Here is a 19,282-nt window from a genome sequence, read left to right as displayed (position 1 = left end):
GTTGGATAGCTGTTTTAGAAACAAGTGTTTAGATTTATTAGGGTAGAGAAAAAAAAATAGGAACATTTTATTTTTATTTATTTATTTATTTATTGGATAATTTGTATAGCGCCGCTTTTGTGAGATATCACCTCAGGGGCGCTTTACAGTTGATGCAGGTATTACAGAAAATATAAATATTACAAAAATAGAGTGAAGTTAAGTTAAGTAAAATGAAATATAGGAACAGGTGACACGAAGATATAACATGCACTGTATCGTCAGAGACCTCCGTGATGGTGGTTGATAATAGTAAGCCGAGCTAAAATGCTGGTGGGCCGATACGCCACTGGGCTGGGGGAGTCGTGTTTCATCCTTTGAACAAAAAATTGGACATTTTACTTGAGAAGTAACAATTTATTGGTTTTGAAACGATTTAAATTAATGTGACAGGTCCTAGAGCCCATAATTGATGTGTTCCTTTAGTGTATTTCTGTCTTTTGAATACAAAAAGCATTCAGAATTCAAAAGAACATAAATTAGAAATCGCATATGGCGATTTGGGGGTTGGTTTGGGAAGGGAGAGTCTGGATTTGAAAGCGCGGGGAGACGGTAGAGACAGTCAGCGTTGAAGAACGGAAGAAGAAAGTCGATAGTCGAGGGTGAAAAAAGCGGTTCAAGATAGTCGAGTCAGTAAAAACTAGGAAGCGCGTCAACAAGAATTAATCGTCGGGACGCAAACACGGCTAAAGTCATTTAGTGTAGAAGGAGTGATTTTTCTAACAGCATGAGTATTTTACTGCATGTGACTGTGTTTGTTTTTTTTATAATTATTTGAATTGTTGACACTAAGATGTATCGGTGAGTCTATTATAATCTAATTATTAACACTTATTTCCCTAATGTAAACCAGATAATTCAATTGTATTTTGAAGTAGGGGTATTTAACTTGAGTACTATAGGTAATTATGTTGAAGTCTTGAACGGAAGAACTTGGGACAATGGTCCGGACCTGTTAGCAAGGGAGGCCATAAATCACCTATTGCATTGAAGCGACCGGGTCTTGGCGATTACAAAAGGACTAAGAGCGGTTACCTTGAAGCCGCTTTGGATCATTCAACAATTGTTTATGAGTTAGACTATTTTATGCAATTTAAAATGATTTAATAATTCTCCAGTAGTTATATTTAGCGCCAAAATTTATAGAACACAAACCATTGTATTTATGCAGTGTTTTTATAGTCCGGCGAACGGTTACTAGTCGAAACAATCAGATACCTATGGGCGGAATAGTAACGGATAGAACGGTTATTAGTCGAAACAATCAGATACCTATGGGCGGAATAGTAACGGATAGAACGGTTAATTAAATGCTTCAATGCCTGTTATTTGACAATGAGTTGTCGTATCCTCCTTGGGAATTCAACTTATTCTTGACGGAATTCATAGAATATATTTAATTAAATATAATTTATTCAAACATCACTCTTTTCATTCATTTTTGAATCGGGATAACGCAGCGGATTGAAGCTAGCCGCCGAGAGAATGCATCTGTCTGGCATTCCTATTCTGTCAAGTGAGATTTTCATTTTTCATAAGGTTGGCGGGGACGGAGTGTACGAATTTTCCGTAGGCTGTCCTATCTTACCAAAGCGACAAAAGCGAAGGGAACGAAATTTGTAATTGGCTTGCCTAATAGGGACTTTTGTGTTAGCAAAGTCGATAACCCTGGATACCGAGATAAAGTCTATTTTCAGTAGAGTAGCGCCGGTTTTTACCCTGCTCAGGTGTGGTTGAGTTATTCCCGTAAAAAGCACCGGTTTCTGTCGAAGGTGTTGGCGGACCAGCCTTAGATAGTCACCCTAAATAGACCCCTGTTTTGAGTATTTTCAGCTGGTGAGAGGACGCTTTCACTGAGTTCAAATCGAAGGGAACGAAAATTGCTAATGGGCTTTCCTACTTGAGTTAGCTGGTAGACGAAGGAACAAAGCGGATAAGGGCTATGCTATTCTTGTCTGGCGTACGGGGAGGATTCTCTCGCTGACAGAACGAAGGGGTCGTGACGAATATGAAGTTGTCTTGGCAATTTCTGACGTCCTTCCTGTTAAATTCAATAAGTACTTACCCCACTATAGGAGGAGAAGTCATCCAGAATTAGGTTGGAAATTGACTCCGACTGAAACCGTTTGAGCTGACGGAGATCGGATGATTTCAGATTCACGACCTGATGATTCCAGTATCCCTGATCCTTAGCGCCGGAAGTCGAGGATATCACTTTCTACCATTCTTTGATATTTGAAGCGAGCGGAGGGTGACAAACGATAGAGCGAGTGACCATGACTTTGAAGTGGGGTAAAATCTCCCGTCTCGGAAACACTCGTTATGTCGGATGGACGCCCCATTCAAATTAAATATTGACATGACTATTTTGAGTGTGGACGAAAGACTTGAAGTATGTTCTGTATTGTACATATGATAAATATGTGTCATTACCTCTACTGGAACGAGAAGCTGTATAGACTGGAGCCAGAAGCTATTTGGAGTAGCGTGACTGCAGAGGCGAAGCCGAACAAACTGAAGCTGAATTCATCATTATTTTTACGAGCGTAAACCAGAGGGGTGTTCACGGGACTCCCGAACTCCTGACGTTGCTGATGCAAACCACTTCAGTATATGTTTATGTTTGAGGTTAGTAGAGTGGACTCCTAACTTTCGGCATGCTGGCGAAGCTCAACTCATCATCGATTTGGGGGAGGTTGACGCGACCTAGACCTCGCGCTACCCACGTGACCCAAATGGTTCCTGACACCAGGCTGTCATGCCACCGGACCGGAGCAGCTTCTTATACCTAACGGTATAATTCAATCATCATCATCATCAACATCATCATTCACCAACAAGGACCCACATCCCACTTTCATCACCCTCCGGCAGGAGGCAAAACATGTCATTATTTCATCTGTCGCTGAGCGATATTCAATTCATTTCTGGAGGTGTTGGGATTGGACCATCAACTTGGCTGCTCTCGAGCTGGTCACGTTGATGGATGGGATTTGGACGGAGACCAATCGAAAGCAACACATGTTTTGTCTCTAGCTATTCCCGAAAATACCTACTCATAGAAATAACTCACAAAACTAACAATCCATAGTCAAATCATTAACTTAGAATCTTGTGCATCTTGAATTGAATTGTCTATAGTGAATTTCATGTACTTAATTTGTAATTAATTGTCTCATTATATTAGCACATTATCGACTGCAGCATCCTGAAACGTTTGGGCGAGCAAACAAGGTAGGAAAAGGTAGTTAAAATCAGGGTAGTCGGTCATTGTCTTATTTTCAAACCATACAGAATGTAACACGCCTCATCTAAAAAGAACCAAAGTTACCACAACCAGTTAAAAGGATCCTTCAATGAATTAATCCCTGTCCAAACAAAAAATTGACACAACGTGACATATTAATTCGTTAAGATTGAAGGGTTGATAAACCGCGAGAAGTTGCAAATCAAACGTAACAAATGTTAATTCGTTAAGAACCTAGGGGAGACGGTTAAGAATTATTACAGTGATGCCGTTTGACCAGGAGGTGGGGTTTTAAAATGTTTTACATTCTGTTTGGTTCAAGACAATGAAAAAAATATATAAAAGCCAGGGCTAATAGTTCAGTGTTTTAAATACAAAACTGCGGAAGGTAGTGAATTTCTACAATAATAGTTGAGCTATACGTGAATTTATCACTAGGGTAAAAATTAATTAATTTAAATTCCAAATAAAAATATACGAACGAAATTTTATGATGCTATCCAACCTCCGATAGGACACAGTGAGTAAAACTATTACATTGTGGAGGGAGAAAATAGTCCCTTCAGTAGTAGACCTAATACCAGCGCATAAGTTTATTTGCTTTAGATGCTAAATATCCGAAATAAAAATATCCGTGGATTTATCAGTAGGGAATAAATTAGATTATTTAAATTTTAAATAAAATTGTAAAACAAAATTTTGTATTGTCATCCAACCTCCGATAAGACATAGTTATTAAAGGTATTACATTGTGGAGGGAGAAAATAGTTTCTTCAAGTAGTAGACACAAACCTAGTTCATTCTAGAGGCTGATGTCCAACCTCCGATAAGGACTGAATTAACAGATAAAACTTTTTTTTATGTTTCCTTATTCATTGAAATTATTTATTAAATGCATTTAGGATTTTTTCGACCGCCATGCTAGGCACATGCCCGTTTTACTTTGGGGAGAGAAAAAACAACAAAAAAATCACTTATGATAACAGTTTTTTTTGAAGTTCAACTTTGAAGGGAGACGGAAAGAGAAATTGCAATTGTAAACAAACATTTAAAGTCAATAATACGTACGGTGAGAAAGTTAAGACGGTTGTAAAATCTAAACAAAGATGTATTGTACTACTAGACCGGACCCTCTCCCCGGGGACAAAAATAAATAATAGCTTATTACGACACTTATTACGAACTTGACCGTTATAAGTGGGTCAACGGACAGGATGCTGGTATTTGAATGTTAACAGTGTTTTAAAATAATTTAGTTTCAGAATCCCAATTACGGAAGTAGAATCGATTGAATAAAAAAAAAATATATATATAAAAAATAAATTGAAAGTGAAAATTTTTTTTAATAATAATAATAATAAGAAATCTAACATAGGTGTGCTACAGGGAAGGGATGAATTTTTGATAAAGGTGCGAGAGTTTGTAGACAAGGGGCTACAGGGAACACCGAGTAGGAGCCTGAGTAAATACGGCAAGAATTATAATTTGAAGAACGGAGTATTGTACTATCTCAGCGGCGAACAGCGGAGTGTACTTGCAGTCCCACAAGAGATGGCGAGTGAGCTAATTAGATACGTACACCTGGAAATCGGCCACGGAGGCGGATATAAAACCATAGCTGCTTTAAAAGACAGGTACTTCTGGCCAGGAATGAGTAAGCAGGCGAAAATATTAGTGCGGGAGTGTGAACTCTGTCAGCTGTCGAAACAAGAGATAAGGCCGACAGTGGGACCGGGAAAGTCGATCATCACCCGAGAAGTAGGCGAGCTGATAATGGCAGACCTCTACGGGCCACTACATCGAAGTTTACTTGGAGTTAAGTATATATTCGTCATTCAAGACTCTTTCAGCAGATATATAAATTTGTTTAGTTTAAGGGTTGCGAACACAACAACAGTTTTAAGGTGTCTGGAAAAGTTCCTGCAAGTTATTAAGGCAACAGCCATCTTGGCGGATAACGGTACACAGTTTACTTCAAAAAAGTGGAACCTTTGTTTAAGTAGGTTAGGTATTAGAATACTGCATTCCTCGGTGCATAACCCGGGGCCCAACATAACCGAACGCGTCAACAAAGAATTAGGGCGTATATTTAGAATCTATTGTCACGACAAACACACCAGATGGACGACGCTGTTGCCCAATATTGAAGATACTTATAATAACAGCATACATTGTAGCACAGGGTTTTCTCCGAATGAGATAGTATTTGGAAATGGGCCTAGGTACAGTCTGGATAAGTATTTGGACAATAGTGTGGTACCTATCGTAGATTTAGCAAAAGTAAAAGCGAAGGCCTACGAGAATCTGCAAGCTAATGCTACGAAAAGGCAACATTACTTTAACATGAAGAAGAGACTAGCCGTCTATGAGATTGGTGCGGTAGTAAAACTGAGGCGTTTCACACAGTCGGACCTTTTGAAAAAGAAGACAAAAAAATTCTCATTGTTATTTGAGGGGCCTTACGTCATCGGGGCCACCCCCTATAGCAATACTTATACACTGGTAGACCCAAAAACTAGGAAGATTAGGGGTAATTACAGTGCCATACATCTTGCGAGGTATTACGTTAACAAAGGCGAGACACAGACTAGCGGGGACAAGTGCGACTAAGAGAAAGAAAGGGGAGAGCGTATGAATGGATCAGTTAGGAGTCAAAAGGGCAGAGTAATGGCTTTGATAGTTTATGACAGTAGGACGGTAGTAGTATTAATAATTGTGTTTCCTATAACCACTGGAACGATTTCGGTCGAAAAATCGACCACTTTTATTTTTCTGCGATTGATATCGGTCCAAAAATGGACCGATTTTTCTACCATTCGTAAAATATTTATTGTAATTATTTAAAACGTTTATATGGCCAGCTACTTGTTTTATCGAATAGCTGATAATGTATTCTCTTTGTCTATGAACTTATCCGTTGTCTTTGAAGTGTTATTTAACGAGTTTTCGCGGTTTTTTTATGGCGTCCTGTCAAAAACATAATTATAAATTTTCAACATTCACGAAATTTTGGACTCTTCCTAAAATGCCGTAAGTAATTAATTTATTGGGTTTTTAACGCATAATTATATATTTGTGTAATCATGATTGACTTATCTATCTTTGAAATGCGTTTTTAATTCGTTTGTTTGTATTATATTGTTTTGGTTGAAGTTTTTGTGTAAGATTACGTCAACTGAAGACGTCATCTGTTTTTGATTTACAATAATGTCTTAAATACTGCACTCGCGCATTTGAAATATAGATATTCCATCACAGTGATTCAAAACAAAGAGATATATATAAGTTTTATTTGAATTGGTTCATTATTAATACAGATATTTGCTAACCAATTATTTTAAGTCATATGTCAAAAAGTTGACTCTTTTTCACATGTAAAATGGTGTAAAGCCTTCGTCACACAATAAAAATTTAGTAATTTAGTTGTATAATTAATTAATTTGTTTACTTTTACCAAATTTGTGCAGTAACAGCTGTCGTCCAGGGAAAGGGATCACTCCACGACCCAATAATTATTTTCAAATTTTATATTAGTGCAATATTTAACAAAATTTAAACATTTTACATTTTACATTACTTACATTAAGTGTTTTCAATTTAAAATATATAGAGTGGTGCTGACTGCAAGAGGAGGCAGAGGAAGAGGGAGAGGTGGGGTACGAGCTGGTGCCGGACTACCTGCACGTGGACGTCAACGCAGAGCTGCAATTGCAGCCTCGTCTGGAGTGTTAGTATTTTTTAATGTTTTTTTATGAAAGTACTTTGCTATGGCCGTTGAACTCATCATATATTTGTATTTATTTAAACAGCGACCCTGCTTTGCTACTGGTGCGAGAGGATCGCGTCAAGGCCCTAAAGGCTGTTAGGGCCCTGCCTGCTTCCTTCCGGCTAGAGCTGGAAAGCCAAAAATTCAAGAAGCAGGCGGCGCGCATTTTGCTCCCTACCGCACCTCCAAGACAAACTAAACAAAAGTAAGTAATCGTATTTAGATGCTTGATACAATATTATTGTTTTTTCCTGACAGCGTTCCACTCTTACAGTGAGAGTTGGTAAGATCAGCGCTCTGTGCATTTGGCACATTCAGTGCATATTTTACAGAGTTCTAATTTTATTTGTTTATTTACATACTGTACATACTGTTTCACACGTGAATAAGAACAATTTTTATGATTTATGTAAATGTTTTCAGAATTCCATCTCCGGAGAGAACAACGTGTCCCTTTTCACAAGGGACGCCTTCACCGTTGCCACGACCCGTACCACCACCGTGGATGTCCACTCCCGCACAGACCCAATCAACGGCTCCCAATGCACCAATTATGCCTATCCGTGCAGCATCTCCCGAGCCGTTACCTGGGACATCGCGGAGTGGGGAACTGTTCTCTCCGGAGGCCGGCTATCATAGCGAGCTGTGGGTGGACGTGCCATTCTACGAAGAATTGTCGGCGTTTGGGAACGGTGAGTTTATTTTTTGAAATGTCATACCAGGGGCTCAATATAAAATCAATTATCTATATTTTATATTGATATCCCTAGCACAGTTTCACTGTTGGTATATTGGCAGGAAATAAGCATAGTACTTAAAAATTCCACATAACAAACATACAAAATGTATTGTTGTTATGACGTGGATGCATCATTACACATCTTTTTTTTCTGTAACGGGTATTGCAGAGTGAGAAATAAGACACGCCGAACTTCTTTGCGAGGATTACATTTGATTCACCGGCTTCTAAACGGTGTAATACAGCATTTTTTTCTTAAATTGAAAAAACACTTTCGCTTCACGGGACTCATTGTGTCGAGCTTCCTAGTTAAAAGCGAGGCTGTATTGGTAGGTGGGTTTTGTAACCGGACAAATTATCATTAAAATAGGTCGCTTTACGTAGTTGGTCACTTTAAACGGATACGTTTTCCTACTAAAAGCTATGAAACCTTACTAGAGTTTACATTATCGTCACTTAAAACAGTAGACCGTTAAATGCAAAGTCATTATATCCAAATTCTACTGTAAATTTGTGTTTTCTTTTATTTCAGAGTCAGACATGGGCAGAAACAGTAACGTGGACGAGGCAGCTGTACTAGAAGAGTCTGTACTTGGAAACCGTGAGTTATAAAACTAACTAACTTACCTTCACGCCATTTCGGTAGTCAGAGAGGATGAACCACCATGCAACTCGATCTTGGCACACACACTCTTTTCTTCATTCCATACCTACCTGACTGTGCTATTCTGACTCCTGACATTGCCCGCCTCAAGTATTTGATAAACTTTTTATTTATTTTTTTATATGAATACCTCACAAGAGCCTCAGCTGGAGCCAGTGAGACTATGGCATCCCCAATCGGGGTATGTTGTGAGGCTGAAGGTAGCGGGGAGGGGAAGGAGGTGTGGTTATTCAGAACTGGTCACCAAACACGGCTAAAGCCATTTCAAGCAACGTTTCAATTCTGAATGGGGTCTTACACCAGGGCGATACTATGGGTATCTTCCACTCTGGAACGTGCCGCAAATATAATATAAATATATTATTTTTAATGAATTTTGTGTGAAAATAACACTAATTATTCAAATAAAATTTATTTGATTTGATCCCGCGACCATCGTATTGCGAGTCATAAGCCGTACCAGAGGCAGTGGGTTATCGTAATATAGACACATTAAATTAATTTGGGTTTTCTGTTGTTTCAGAAATGGATATGGACAGATCGAGCGACGAGGATGACGAAGCGAGCGACGTCGACCACGAAGAGAGCGATGAGGATACATGCCACCAATACCTTATCATAATATTATCAACGTTTCACCTAACTCCGCTATGGCCATAGACTTTAGTAGACAAGACCAGGTAGATAGTGAGGCAATGCGTTCGATTCTGCCGCCTGAAGGTTACTCTTTCGATTGGTCTAATGATATCTTACGGGATAAGGGAGACTTTCACAGGCACGCCAAGACCAACTTTCAATACCGACGAAATGGGCAAACCTTTCTTAAAATCTTTGATGCAGATTTCGTTGAAATGATCGCGAGAGAGACCAACAGGTATGAAGATCAATGGATTGCGAAAAAACAATTTAAGCGTCATGCGCGTACCAATAAATGGGCTCCCACGAATAAAGAGGAAATGTATGTATTCTTGGCAATTTTAATGTATCAAGGTATTAGTCCCCTTCCTGTTGAAAAAGACTACTTCTATTCAAAAAAACTCACCGCCATGCCTTATTTCAGCCGAGCCATGGATTATAATCGTTTTCTTCTAATTAAAAAGTTCCTTCACTTCACCAACAATGAAAGTCTTTCTTCTGATGCACCATTATCTGTGCGAAGGTTACAAAAGATTCAGCCCGTCTTGAACCACCTCTCAAATAAGTTTGAGACTTTATACCTGCCCGAGCAAGACATCTCTCTGGATGAATCCTTACTCTGCTATAAAGGCCGTTTGGGATTCGTCCAGATGATCAAAACCAAAGCGGCCAGTGCGGGTATAAAGTCTTACGAGCTTTGTGAGTCTTTTTGAGTTTTTTTCTGTAATGAAGCTTTTCCAGATCTAGTCACTAAACATAACTAAGCCAATTCAAGCAATGTTCAATTCTGAATGGTGGTCCCTCACCAGAGCGATACTCAGAATCTCACTCTATAGCGAGGCACAATGATATTATTATGTATTGATTTTCTTAAATTATGAATAAACCAATAAACTGAATACATTTTTATTATGACAAAGTGTGTAAACAATGTTTAAATCAATATACTGCTCTTTCATTGTAACCATACAACTGTTATATTGATTTAAAAGGATATTAGGGCTTAATAAATAAATCAATTATTGGTTCCATCAATTATTTTCCCCTCACCCCTTTTTTTTCGATACCTTTGCGTTTAGATATAAAATTATCACTATGATTTTATTTGCACTCTACGGTCATACAAAGGTTTGATATATATACAAATTTATCATCATTTTACATATTCCGATTTACTCTATGTAGATTGACCTTAAGGTAGCTGTCAGAAGTGATTTTTCGTCAAATATTGGTGAATTTCATCAACTTTCAAAGTATCCCCCTGAAATATTGGCAATGTTTATATCTATGATATATATCTCATTTTAAGCCTTATTTCCTCGTTTTGCACGTTATATAAAAACATGGTGACAAATCTCCAGTTCTAATTTACAATTATTTAAAACGTAGCACCATGATTTTGACATCGTGAAATAGGCTCTCTGTATAATTCATCAAATGAATAAAATAAAGCCAACACGGCAACTATGCTTATTAATAATTGTAGACAGTTAATGTATCTTCCTAACGTTATACCAGTTTTTGTGGTAAATTTATTATATAGTATAATACAGTGATTTCAATTTTGACACGTCACGCACTCAAATTTAAAAAAATTATTTTCTAACCAAACTTTTGAAGAGAGCATAACGTACAAAAAATTTTTTTTCTATTACATTCTTGCATTTGTGGTTATCAAACAGGCCATAGAGAACATAAAAACGTAGAAAATATTCTATAAAGATATTTAAAACTGCCACTGGCGGCAATTTCAAATCACAAAAACGCTAATTTCGCGCATTTATAAAGTTTAAGATTTTTTAATAATTTATCTATCAATTCTAAAAATATAGAATAATTATTAAAATATGGGTGAATTCATTGGCTGTATAGCACTACAATCAGTTTTATGTCTCCGTATTAAAATTCGGAGGTTTGATTTTTTTAATGTTGGCGGAAAATATTCAAATTCGTCGCCAAAAAACCGCGAGCAATCGGAGAAAAAAGTTTTTTGACGCGCGATCGTTCGAGTGGTTATGAAAAAATTGGATTTAAAAAAGTAAGGGCAGTTTACACAAGGTTAAGATTTTATTGTACAAGGTTATATAAGGCAGGGTGTTCCGTTAAAACAAATAGGCGAGACCCTTTATTGAAAGCCTTTCATAAATGCACTTGAAAATAAATGTTGTTGTAATTATGATTACCTTAAGAAATGCCGATAAGCAGTAATTATTTGGAAAAGATGCTAGAGAAAAATAAAATACCTTGTTTTGTAGGCACTAGTTTGTCATTAAAGAAAAAAAACAAACATTAATTTTAAGTTTTTCTTAAGTCAACGATAAATGAATGTTAACAGTTTCAATGTGTTAGTTAAGCAACAGATATTTCAATTGTCTTATTTTTGCCAAGTTGTACACCGGTCGTTAGAGAACAGCGAGATTAAAACTAATATTGGCAGAAAAAAAAAATGTGAAAATAAAAATAGGAAAAAAAAAACACACAAGGTTTACAAATAGCCAAGAGAGCACGCGTGACTAGCGACCGCTGAACACTAAATTATACTCGCGAGATTGTGGCACGGTCTTTGTTAAAACATTGTACGAGAGGCTTTGGTCAAAAAGGTAGAAAGCCATCGGGTTAGCGCGGGCGGGTGCGCACCCAAAAAGAAAAAAAAAATTATACATTCTTGCATATATTGTAATTACCCAGGTGTGGCCTTGTGTTCCATTGGGAGTATGTGCAAACATGCACTCCAGACGCGATAGTTATTGTGATTACAATGTTTTGCAAAGATCGAGCACGGTCAACAAAAAAAAAAAAAAACGAAAAGAATTAATAGAAAAAAAAAATCTAAACAAATTACCCAACGCTTAAAAATGCGAAATAACTCTCAAGATCTCGGTTACTGTATGCTCAGTCATAAAACAATTAACAACGGCAGGAACACACAAAAGTTAACAAAAAGGGCCCCATAACGGACCTACCAGAGGTTTAACTGATAGCGTTCGGCCAAGGAAAAAAAAAAGATAATAACGTCGAGCGAGACAGGGGCGGATTGGGAAATCTTTCGTAGAAAAAAAATTTATATATAAAAAAAAATATAAAAAAATAACAGGGATTAGGAGTTTTAACAATTTTAACAACAAGAGCAGAGCAGTGGGGAGAAAATGGAACCTAGGAAGGGTTGAGAAAAAAAAAATTATATTATTGGCGAGTTCAAACGTGTTCTGCTGCTAGGGTGATGGAACAATAATAGCTGACAATAGCTTATCTCTGTATCTACTCCCACTATTATTTTTCCAGAAGGGAGCTGTGATGAACTTGCCCTGGGATAAATTTTTTGTTTATTGATTTATTATGGTTAGAAAGAATTTTTCAGTTGATTTCACGAAGTAGGGGTTTACCAGATGTTGGATAGCTGTTTTAGAAACAAGTGTTTAGATTTATTAGGGTAGAGAAAAAAAATAGGAACATGCACTGTATCGTCAGAGACCTCCGTGATGGTGGTTGATAATAGTAAGCCGAGCTAAAATGCTGGTGGGCCGACACGCCACTGGGCTGGGGGAGTCGTGTTTCATCCTTTGAACAAAGAATTGGACATTTTACTTGAGAAGTAACAATTTGTTGGTTTTGAAACGATTTAAATTAATGTGACAGGTCCTAGAGCCCATAATTGATGTGTTCCTTTAGTGCATTTCTGTCTTTTGAATACAAAAAGCATTCAGAATTCAAAAGAACATAAATTAGAAATCACATATGGCGATTTGGGGGTTGGTTTGGGAAGGGAGAGTCTGGATTTGAAAGCGCGGGGAGACGGTCGAGACAGTCAGCGTTGAAGAACGGAAGAAGAAAGTCGATAGTCGAGGGTGAAAAAAGCGGTTCAAGATAGTTGAGTCAGTAAAAACTAGGAAGCGCGTCAACAAGAATTAATCGTCGGGACGCGAACACGGCTAAAGTCATTTAGTGTAGAAGGAGTGATTTTTCTAACAGCATGAGTATTTTACTGCATGTGACTGTGTTTGTTTTTTTTATAATTATTTGGATTGTTGACACTAAGGTGTATCGGTGAGTCTATTATAATCTAATTATTAACACTTATTTCCCTAATGTAAACCAGATAATTCAATTGTATTTTGAAGTAGGGGTATTTAACTTGAGTACTATAGGTAATTATGTTGAAGTCTTGAACGGAAGAACTTGGGACAATGGTCCGGACCTGTTAGCAAGGGAGGCCATAAATCACCTATTGCATTGAAGCGACCGGGTCTTGGCGATTACAAAAGGACTAAGAGCGGTTACCCTGAAGCCGCTTTGGATCATTCAACAATAGACATTGTTTATGAGTTAGACTATTTTATGCAATTTAAAATGATTTAATAATTCTCCAGTAGTTATATTTAGCGCCAAAATTTATAGAACACAAACCATTGTATTTATGCAGTGTTTTTATAGTCCGGCGAACGGTTACTAGTCGAAACAATCAGATACCTATGGGCGGAATAGTAACGGATAGAACGGTTATTAGTCGAAACAATCAGATACCTATGGGCGGAATAGTAACGGATAGAACGGTTAATTAAATGCTTCAATGCCTGTTATTTGACAATGAGTTGTCGTATCCTCCTTGGGAATTCAACTTATTCTTGACGGAATTCATAGAATATATTTAATTAAATATAATTTATTCAAACATCACTCTTTTCATTCATTTTTGAATCGGGATAACGCAGCGGATTGAAGCTAGCCGCCGAGAGAATGCATCTGTCTGGCATTCCTATTCTGTCAAGTGAGATTTTCATTTTTCATAAGGTTGGCGGGGACGGAGTGTACGAATTTTCCGTAGGCTGTCCTATCTTACCAAAGCGACAAAAGCGAAGGGAACGAAATTTGTAATTGGCTTGCCTAATAGGGACTTTTGTGTTAGCAAAGTCGATAACCCTGGATACCGAGATAAAGTCTATTTTCAGTAGAGTAGCGCCGGTTTTTACCCTGCTCAGGTGTGGTTGAGTTATTCCCGTAAAAAGCACCGGTTTCTGTCGAAGGTGTTGGCGGACCAGCCTTAGATAGTCACCCTAAATAGACCCCTGTTTTGAGTATTTTCAGCTGGTGAGAGGACGCTTTCACTGAGTTCAAATCGAAGGGAACGAAAATTGCTAATGGGCTTTCCTACTTGAGTTAGCTGGTAGACGAAGGAACAAAGCGGATAAGGGCTATGCTATTCTTGTCTGGCGTACGGGGAGGATTCTCTCGCTGACAGAACGAAGGGGTCGTGACGAATATGAAGTTGTCTTGGCAATTTCTGACGTCCTTCCTGTTAAATTCAATAAGTACTTACCCCACTATAGGAGGAGAAGTCATCCAGAATTAGGTTGGAAATTGACTCCGACTGAAACCGTTTGAGCTGACGGAGATCGGATGATTTCAGATTCACGACCTGATGATTCCAGTATCCCTGATCCTTAGCGCCGGAAGTCGAGGATATCACTTTCTACCATTCTTTGATATTTGAAGCGAGCGGAGGGTGACAAACGATAGAGCGAGTGACCATGACTTTGAAGTGGGGTAAAATCTCCCGTCTCGGAAACACTCGTTATGTCGGATGGACGCCCCATTCAAATTAAATATTGACATGACTATTTTGAGTGTGGACGAAAGACTTGAAGTATGTTCTGTATTGTACATATGATAAATATGTGTCATTACCTCTACTGGAACGAGAAGCTGTATAGACTGGAGCCAGAAGCTATTTGGAGTAGCGTGACTGCAGAGGCGAAGCCGAACAAACTGAAGCTGAATTCATCATTATTTTTACGAGCGTAAACCAGAGGGGTGTTCACGGGACTCCCGAACTCCTGACGTTGCTGATGCAAACCACTTCAGTATATGTTTATGTTTGAGGTTAGTAGAGTGGACTCCTAACTTTCGGCATGCTGGCGAAGCTCAACTCATCATCGATTTGGGGGAGGTTGACGCGACCTAGACCTCGCGCTACCCACGTGACCCAAATGGTTCCTGACACCAGGCTGTCATGCCACCGGACCGGAGCAGCTTCTTATACCTAACGGTATAAGATGAATCTTCTTCAATCATCATCATCATCAACATCATCATTCACCAACAAGGACCCACATCCCACTTTCATCACCCTCCGGCAGGAGGCAAAACATGTCATTATTTCATCTGTCGCTGAGCGATATTCAATTCATTTCTGGAGGTGTTGGGATTGGACCATCAACTTGGCTGCTCTCGAGCTGGTCACGTTGATGGATGGGATTTGGACGGAGACCAATCGAAAGCAACACATGTTTTGTCTCTAGCTATTCCCGAAAATACCTACTCATAGAAATAACTCACAAAACTAACAATCCATAGTCAAATCATTAACTTAGAATCTTGTGCATCTTGAATTGAATTGTCTATAGTGAATTTCATGTACTTAATTTGTAATTAATTGTCTCATTATATTAGCACATTATCGACTGCAGCATCCTGAAACGTTTGGGCGAGCAAACAAGGTAGGAAAAGGTAGTTAAAATCAGGGTAGTCGGTCATTGTCTTATTTTCAAACCATACAGAATGTAACACGCCTCATCTAAAAAGAACCAAAGTTACCACAACCAGTTAAAAGGATCCTTCAATGAATTAATCCCTGTCGAAACAAAAAATTGACACAACGTGACATATTAATTCGTTAAGATTGAAGGGTTGATAAACCGCGAGAAGTTGCAAATCAAACGTAACAAATGTTAATTCGTTAAGAACCTAGGGGAGACGGTTAAGAATTATTACAATGTACAGGGTTGACATCTGTCACATGAGACTCGTTCTTGAGTTCATCAGCTCGGCTTTGGAAGAATTTGCAGGCCTCTGTGTTTCCTCCCTCATGCAACACGGGTATCTTCAAAACCCACGTTCACTCCTTCCTGTCCTCAAAAGACCCTCCTCACAGCATCCTCAAAGATGATATAGGCCCTGACGGAAATTATTTTCCCCGGCGCCTCCTGTGTCTAGATATTTGAAAAAAAAATTGAGTTTTGTTCAATTCATTATTTTCGCTTAATTATTGTCGTTTTATTCATATTAGCGCGCTACCTCTAACATTAATATGATTTACAAATATAATTTTCAAAACAGTTTCTTCTGCTTTTGGAACGCTTATTACGGATTGTGAGGATGGGTTGTTTCATAGTATTTGAACAATTCATCAATTTTCAACGTTAATTTGCGAGCTCTATGAAAGTGCTATTCAAGTTCTACTGTTATATCATTATAGGCCAGTTATTTGACAGAACTGAAATAATAACAGAACTTGAAAAATAGCTTTGAAATTTAATGAAGTCTTCAAATTCTCTCAAAACAACCCGTCCTAAATGATACTTACTAAGGGTGAATTGTTTAAAAAAAAATGAACAAATCTTCAATTTCATTGATTTTACAGTTCTGTAAAGGTTTTATGCATGTTCTGTTATTACATCATAATTGGCCAGTTGTACAAAACTGAAATAATAAAAGAACTTGAATAGAACATTGACAGAATTTGAAAATCAACTTTGCAATTTGATGAATTGTTAAAATTCTATGAAAAAACTCGACCTAAGTGATTGAATCTGTGATTTTATGTAAAATCTATTATGAACGGTATTTTTTTCAGAGGTTGGTTAATTCTTTTTCAGAACAAGGCTTCCCGATTAAGTCTCTAAGTGCACGTTACTGCAGCAAATTTATAATAAATATTTTAACAACTATGGTAAATTATGTATATTTACATTGGTTGGTGAATTTAATTTGAAAATTGCTTAATTATTATAAGTGGTACGCATTCATAACATTGTTTATAAATAATTCTCTGATTACAAACAAAACACAAATAGTTATTTTGTCTTTAAGGCTGCGAAGGAATAACCTTTTAATATTTTCTATAAACTGTTATTTGTCCTATTTATTCGCTGCTAGATAAAGATCTTCAAGGTTTTATTTATCGTTTTGTCACGTGGAATTTTATATTTAATGTCACAATATTTTCATTCCAATGGTAATGAAATTCACTATCCAGTTAAATACCGCGCGTTGTTGAACACTAATTGGAAGCTAAATTAAAATATTTGTTCCTAACAGGACACTGTTTTCTTCCTGACAAGGTTTCTATGGCTCCTTTTGTTACTTAAGAAAGCCGATAAAATTTTATAAGGGTCATTGCCAATCAGTATCACTACAGATAAACTCAAATACGCTTGTCTGTAGGCTGGTTCAAGTGCCCTTAATGAGGTCACTTGTATCTGACTAACATTTTCAATAGAAATTCTTACATTTATTAAATAATAATTTTACTCTCTTAGGCGTCGAAAGATCTTGCCTTACTTGACTGCATCAGTTTTTTTAAACCAATATAGATGACCACTCTACATATTTTATGTTCAGTGTCAATCATGGATTTATTTTTAAAATCACAATTTTTCTGTACGTGAAATAATTCTTTAGTTGCCCGGGCATTGTTCTGCTTTATTGGGAGGAAAAAGTGGTGTTGGTGGTGGTTTTTTGAAATTTCACGAAGACGTAATCTCTTATTGCAGTTAGTCATAATTTCATCAGTAATAGTTTAAGTCTTTATGGGATTTATTATATATTATTCCTCTATGGGATGTGTGGGATTGCACTAACCTCCCCACATCCTGGAATAAAGAATTTATTATTATTATTATTATTATTCCCTGTCCTTCATAATTTTTAACTTATTTAGTCATAGATTCCTTTACTTACATTATATTGCTTGAGTCATAGATTCCAAAAGGGGTTGACTTTTTTAGTCATAGATCAAGGATTTCTTTAGTCATAGATAAAGTTTTTATTCAAATACCACATAACAGGTATATTTCTCCATTTTTGCATTTCGTAAGATGACGATTAAAGAATTCCCGGCAATTCAGAACTCATTACTGTTTAAACAAAAATAATCATTTTAAGTCATTTCAAGGATTGTTAAATAATTGTGATTGGTGTTCCCTCACAGTGACTATAGTTAGGTAAGGATGAACTGTACAAATCTATCCTTAGGTAAGTGCAATCTCACACATTCCATAGAGAGTATAAGTACCTACATAGTTAGACACTTGTAACATACATTTTTATAATTATTATTCTAGAACGAGATGCGGACAATACAACTTTTTGTATTGTTATTCAGGAATGAGGTGCACATGTTAAAATTGTTTATTTGAATACACAAATATTGGGTTATATCCTTGTAACTTTATTAGTAGAAGCGAAACACATTGCTTGTGCAATGATGGAGGAGTTAGTTAGCAGAGAATTGAGCCCATGTAGTCTGGGTGTGATACCGATGCTTTTGTTCACTTTGATACTAACCGGGCATATCCATATTTAAAATCATTTATCATAAATCACAGGTTAACATAACCTCACCCACTCAAATATTTGAACCCGATACAGAACCTCTGGATACAAAACCAAGGATTTAACGAAAGATTGTTTAGTACGTACATTTACAGAAATCAAAATATTCATTATTTTTATCATTTCCATTCCAACTTGTACACGGTGTCAGGAAACTCGTGGTACAAGCGGAAAATTGATAAATTTACATGTCGTGATTATATTTAATGATAAATCATTTTATTACAACTTATTATAAAACAACACAAATGCAAAACCATTATATTTACCAAGACTATAATATTTTTATAACTATTCCGTATTAGTTATAAAACGAAATCTTTTTAATCATTTTACTGAGATGTATGAATTCACAACTCTGTAGTGAATACACTTTTGTTTTTATATGTATATGTTCCTTAATACATATTTAGGTTTCCGTAATCCACACTATTAATTTGAATTTACTTTAATTTAATCAAAAATCATAATTTATTGTAAACTATGTAACACAACTGTATTACTTGTTAACTACTTCTGTAAAATTAGGGCGTAAATAAATAAATTAATTAATTAATTAATAAAGACATAAAAACCTACATCAATCTCCCTTCTGAACTGCGCTGTATTGTCAACCAATCAGAACAAATAAATAAAATAAAATTAAAAATTTTAAAAACTTAAAATAAATATTACATTGAAAAATCTATATTCTATTTAAATATATTATTATAACATAAAACTTATGTAAGAATCGTGGCTCCATATTCAGGCACAAGACCTCCTTTTTTCTGATAAGGTATACATAACCAATGATGATAT

The 19,282-nt window shown here is 36.8% G+C and overlaps 2 protein-coding genes across 2 annotated transcripts in view; both read left to right on the top strand.

Moving 5' to 3' along the window:
- LOC149412683 (uncharacterized) overlaps positions 1-19,282 on the top strand; it is a 356,728-nt gene that overhangs the window by 124,192 nt on the left and 213,254 nt on the right. The gene's annotated exons all lie outside the window — the stretch shown is intronic.
- LOC149412705 (uncharacterized) lies at positions 7,558-9,296 on the top strand. Its single transcript, XM_089645361.1, has 3 exons — positions 7,558-7,744; positions 8,324-8,392; positions 8,979-9,296. The coding sequence occupies exons 1-3, from the start codon at positions 7,558-7,560 to the stop codon at positions 9,113-9,115; spliced, it is 393 nt and encodes a 130-aa protein (XP_089501487.1). The 3' UTR covers positions 9,116-9,296.

This window comes from Hesperophylax consimilis, chromosome 22 (genome assembly GCF_061612785.1).
Source record: "Hesperophylax consimilis isolate HC1 chromosome 22, BYU_Hcon_1.0, whole genome shotgun sequence".
Lineage (NCBI taxonomy): Eukaryota > Metazoa > Arthropoda > Insecta > Trichoptera > Limnephilidae > Hesperophylax > Hesperophylax consimilis.
This window is presented reverse-complemented; position numbering and strand designations above follow the sequence as displayed.

Bases quoted from the DNA above. Each gene is read 5' to 3' on its own strand.
- LOC149412705 (XM_089645361.1), top strand. From the start codon at position 7,558: ATGTCCACTCCCGCACAGACCCAATCAACGGCTCCCAATGCACCAATT. The intron at 7,745-8,323 runs GTGAGTTTATTT...CTTTTATTTCAG, and splicing joins ATTGTCGGCGTTTGGGAACG to AGTCAGACATGGGCAGAAAC. The intron at 8,393-8,978 runs GTGAGTTATAAA...CTGTTGTTTCAG, and splicing joins AGAGTCTGTACTTGGAAACC to AAATGGATATGGACAGATCG.